Raw genomic sequence first — 5,731 nt, forward strand, 5'->3', positions numbered from 1 at the left:
ACCCTGTGAAGATGAGCGTTGACTGCGAGGTTATAGAGGAGGTTATCGCAAACTCTTCACTGTCCATCTCGCTCCATGAGGAATCTTGAGGACTACACTTCACATGTGACCTCATGCAGCAATACTTAATGTCATAGTCTCCTCTTAACCTGAGAAACTTTGTGTCTAACAGTTGCTGTAATCGTATATGCAAAGTATGTGTAATCAAGTCCCTGAAAGAGAGAAGACTGACAAAAGGTTGTATCATCAATGTGTATTTTGCATGTTTGAAGTCATATTAATGACCCTTCATTGTACAGTGTGGCATTCATACAACAGACGTAAACAGGTGTCAACAGCAAACACTTATCAAAATGGTTGAGTTCAAATGACAACAATCAACCTTCTCAGACCACATTTCCAAAAAGGTTCTTTAATAAATAGCGGCAAACTGACTGGCTTTAAAAACATCAGTAGCTCTTTGAGGCAAACATGTCGGACAATTAGACACTTGAAGAGCTATACTATCATTTTGTTTGCTGTGGAATCTGATCAGCACTGCTAGATACAACAAACTGGGCACAGAATACAAAGAAGGTGCTGAGATGATTCAAAGTCACACCTTGTTATAACTCAGTTTACAAATATAAGCCTCCATGTGAATTGCATAACAATTATGAACACTTATGAAGTTTCTGTTTTGTTGGGATTTTCAAACAGGTCGATACAATCAAAGGGGAAAAAAAAACTCTGAAATGTCTGGACAAACAATGTATTATTTGATCCCACAGATGATGCCAGAATATGAATTCTTTCCTTCTAACTTAATGGCAGATAACAGAAAGGATTGCCCCCCCCACACACATCCGGTGTAAACATTCCACATAAGCAAACACAAGGATAGACCTGGAAGTCCATGGAGGGATCTAGACACACTCTGGTGCTATCAGCTCCCATCCCTCCCCCTACACAGACACACTTTCTCTCGCCGTGGTTACAGTGAGTGATGACGGGTCTCTGTTTTTACATTATCTTACAGACAACCACTGGAGGTCCTGTTGTGCTTCTTGGATCGTACTGTCCATGCCTTGTTGTCTGTTTATTTCCCCAATGTTTCCATTTGTAGTTTTCTTTGGACTGCTACTGTAGAAACAGTATACTAAAAGCCATGATGACACAACAGCAAGCCACCCAGGGACTCTTCCGCTCACCTGGAGAAAATAAATAAATGTTAAGCTCAGAGATACACCGTTTGGCTATGTAAGAAAAATTTGACTTAATGTAGGCTTACCTATTCTGGCGCACTTCCAGAAAATTCCTAGAAGCCTAGAAGATAAAATAAAACAAAAATGTAAATTAACAAAACAAAAAGGCAGGAATCAATCTGCTGTAACATTAAAATGTATTTTAAAAAAGAGGCTGCCTGCTGTGATGATATGTCGTGGATAACTGCTTGTCAGACCTGTCACAACTTTACATGAGGACTGAGATCCCCCTTCTACAGGCAGCCATCAGATGTCTATTTCCATGTAAGGAATGTGCACAGCAGAAGAGAGCGACAGCAGGCAAGTCGTATTATCTCTAGTGACAGCTGAGGCAAATGTGGCACTTTTCTGATGTGTCTGTTGGACTGTGTAAGGATGTGTGTGTCTGCAAGGATATGTGGACTAATTCCTTCAACTTTCAAACTGACCAGATGGTGTCAGCGTCCCATTGTGAGTTTCTTTTCACTTAGAATAGCCCTGGTTTTAAAGTTGCATTTTTTACAATTTGTGCAAACATTTTTTAAAAATTATGTTTTAATGTTTTTCTGTTAAAAAAAAAACAAATTCATAGAATTTGCTTTCCCCTGAGATTCTACCACATGAGAATTGTTTCCATAAACCGTGGCTCCAAATCAATACAAATAATCTCCCATGCCATCAATCAAGTGGGGAAACTATTAAATCATGCCACCTGCCACTCTCAGGCTCAACTGTTTTTCTGAAGGAGATGTCCCTCCCTGCTCCAATGGTGTGTGTGTTTGTGTGACGAGTGTCTGAGAACGTGTGCGGCTGTTCCTGGGCTGTGCCAGACTTATTCGAAGTGAATCATAAAGTTTGTACATCCAAGAATAATAATGACTCAGTAATGCTGAAAATTAAGGCCTTCTGCTACTTTGCTCGCCTAGATGAGGAGCTTCTTCTTATTGGTTAAAAAAATAAGCAAGTGTCCTTAGAAGCTCCAGTGAGTGACACAGGGATGGATAATGTATCACATTACACAGAGCAGAATGAGCTTCATCTCAGACCATTTCATGTTGGTTAAAATGAGAGATTTTTAACCAGTGAAAGAAAAAAAGCTGCTCTGGTAAACAACTTGGAATCAACTGTTAAAATTTGAAAAGTTGATGGTGACGGGACCTTGAAGGACAGAGCAAGGGTATACCACTTACATCAAATACAATTATTGGTGTTATTGGCCTGAGCAGTGTCAGCGAGTGCCGACATCAAATACTGGCTGAAATTATAGGGGTCATAAGATTAATAGAGCTTGCTCATTTGGCACTGTATATACCTTACTAAATCATAATAATGCATTAAACTTACATTAAATGAACAAGTGCAGTAGCACTCCAATAATGTGGCAATGCAGTTTGGTAAAGTTAGGACATGTGGTTAAAGATCTTTGTCTCTATGAATGGGACAAAGACCGGAATTTGTTAGGGGTCAAATAACACCCACAGTGTTACATGGGAACATTGCCAAAAAAAATCTTCCAAGTAATGTAAAACATGATATCTGCCAGATTTTAGGGCTGTTGTATTAACTACAGATTGTTGTTTTTTATTTTCTGAGCGCATCCATAGATACAAACAATGTAGTCGGATCGAGAGAGACAGGAAGCGTTTTTATACTGGACAGCAACCCACCAATTTGGCTGTCCTTTTTGCGGCTAGGTCCGTGAATTTAGGCAGATGGCGGTATATTGGGGGTTTGTTTTGGTCTGCCAATATGACGCCCAGGAGGGTACACTTTTTGCCACCTCCATTGCTGTGTAAATCTAAGTCGTCGATGTCCCGGCAATTGCGTGACATGGGCGGAGGTGTCGATGACGTGCACTGTTGTGTGACCCACAGCTGGGAGTTTTAAAAGCAGGAAACAGCTGATCACAGCAGTCAGTTCATCACTTCATCCACGGACGTCAAGATGAGCAACTGGAAAGCCGCTGAGATACGGGAGATGCTAACAATCACAGCCGAGAGAATCGTCTATAACCAGATCACTCGTCACTGTTCACGCCCAACTTTGTGCTTCACGTCACGTCACTTGTTTAAGCCTACCCCAGTGACGGCTTTTTTGAAAAGGAGGAATATTACACCTCCGTTTCACATAGACAAGACGGCGGATTGCAGCCTTTACCTGGCTGCAAATGTGGCGCATTTTCTAACTAAAAGGGGCTAGGGAAAGAGCCACCTCTCATATCATCATCAAACGCTGATTGAACTATACAGTGCTGATAAACCACAAACCAAGATTTCTGTTACTGCACTGCCTATGTCTTGCCTAAAATATTTTTAAAAAAACATTTTGGGCAAACCATTTGGCTGCAATAGAGAAAGATTGTGAGCCAGAAGTGGCCACCATATTGTTCCTGCATTGTGAATAAAGAAGGCTGAAAAAAAATTCTAATTGTCTAATTCTTGCCTAAACAGCTAGCAGTTTAGCTGCAGTATGATATTGTTTGCTACCAGCCGGCCGCATTACTGTTTCCGGTTTCAAAACGGATGACGAGCCAAAACCATGCAGCGCCTAACTCGCAGTATGTCACCAATCAGCGCAAGTGTTTAATGGTCCTGTGCAGTGCAGTGCATTCTGGGTGTTGTAGGTTTTCTACCTTTTAGCAAATGGGAATATCACTGCCCATTTTCTCTGTTTTTCCCTTGTCTTGTTGCACCAATTTCAGACCCCATTTGCTTTCTACTGCATACTTAGCTCAGTTTTATGCAAAGGCCATTTTCCAGCAGTGAAATACTTATTTATATATCTGGACTAGCATGTGATCATACCCAGTCTTGTTCTTGTCTAGCAGGCTGGGAGCCATCGCTCTGATGTAGGCACAGGTACAGATCAGGAGGAGGATCACTGTTAGCAGTGACTGGAAGTTGAAAATGGCCGACTGCAAGATGAAAGAGAATAATATGTTTAGTACAAACATGATCAAGTGCATCTTACCAGCAAACCATCATAACAATTAAAACAACTGATTTCACTTAATTACATTTTCTGAGACTGATGATATGATAGTTGGAAGGAGGAATGTTGTTGTACCCACTATTCAGTCACATAATTGTCAAAGATTGGGAGACCAGAATGAGGGACAGACTTGGTTAAGATTACCACTTTAAGTGGGTACATATACTAGCTCCCAAATCTCATACTGCCTTCACCCAAAATGAAGAACCAAGACAGCTCCGCCTGGCTTCAAGCTATGTGGATTATTTGTATGATATAATGAACAGGGACCCAATTTTATCACACTTACAATACTTAGAACATCAGATTGAATTGAAAATTTGAGATTTACTGTTTGTTTTGCGTGTAATAAAAGCAAAACTATCAAGCTTTTCACCACCTGTCTGTCTGCTGATGCTCCTGACATGGTATGCAATTCTGACTTAGGATGATGATGAAATCATAGTTCTGAGTATACTGGTTAAGTTAGTCCTTCCATGGTGGGGAATTTATCAGTGATTAAACAGACATGTAGCACAAGAAAATGCGGTTAATCTACTACAATCTACTACACTGGCGTGTAACTTGTCTGGTGAGCAATACTGGACACTACGATCATGGATGCTCATAGTTTTAATCACTTGTTTCCCAAGTAATTTACATTACATTTATTAAGCTGACACTATTATCCAAAATGACTTACAATACTAAACCACATGGATTCAACCGAAAAACTTATATAACTTAATTCTGCATGCGGGCTTTATCCTTCTCCCTAAATGTTTTGATAAAGATAAAAACAAAACATCTGAATGAATGGTCCGCTTGTCCTTTACATTTCAATTAAGGAATAATTACGCTACGTTCAAACTAGCTCACTTTTAAGCTTTCGTTTCAATGTTTTTCGCCCATTATTGCACGTTTATAAACAACAGCGCAATGCCAATCCACAGTGAGTAGATCAACCACACACGAACACAACTACATGCTCCCTGAATTTTACTGCAGCTACGTGGCACACACCTCTAAACATTGCGACGCTCGCTTTTTTCGTATTGATAAATCAGTAATAACTTTAGCATTGGGGATCAAACGACACGCGATGATAGAAGACCGCAACTTATACAGTGATATAAATATTGTATATAACGATGTTTACGACCAGAAACATACTGTGATAGCTAGACAGGCTAAAAGTTTAGCGAATCTTAGTTAGCCACTGCTAGCTAGGTAGTTTAGCATTTACCATACGTCCTGCTTTAGCACGAAGGCTAGCTTAAGGTGTTGTCACAGTGTTTTGCACACAGGTTAGGAGAACCGCATGTGTTGTAGACAGTGCCTAAACGACGCTGTAAAAGAGCAGAAGCACCTTTTCTTCATAAAAACAAGCTTACCATTTTTGTTGTGAGTCAAAGCCACATCACACTTCCTGCTCTCTGGAATTTACGTAACGTAACCCAAGACGTTTACGTACGTACGCACGCGCTGCTCCGCAATGTTTCGCGTCTCTGATTGGCTGAGAGCACCAGAGGTGAAGG

At 40.5% G+C, this 5,731-nt stretch overlaps 1 protein-coding gene across 1 annotated transcript; it reads right to left on the reverse strand.

The window, feature by feature from the left end:
• Positions 1–233: 233 nt before the first annotated feature.
• On the reverse strand, positions 234–5,696 carry tmem167a (transmembrane protein 167A). The gene is made up of 4 exons (XM_084359877.1): positions 5,588–5,696; positions 4,028–4,137; positions 1,271–1,305; positions 234–1,190 (listed from the first exon to the last, which is right to left on the reverse strand). Exons 1-4 carry the CDS (start codon positions 5,588–5,590, stop codon positions 1,120–1,122), a joined length of 219 nt encoding a protein of 72 aa, XP_084216003.1. The 5' UTR covers positions 5,591–5,696; the 3' UTR covers positions 234–1,119.
• Between the last annotated feature and the right edge of the window lie 35 nt (positions 5,697–5,731).

This window comes from Pagrus pagrus (genome assembly GCF_965226575.1).
Source record: "Pagrus pagrus genome assembly, chromosome: 8".
Lineage (NCBI taxonomy): Eukaryota > Metazoa > Chordata > Actinopteri > Spariformes > Sparidae > Pagrus > Pagrus pagrus.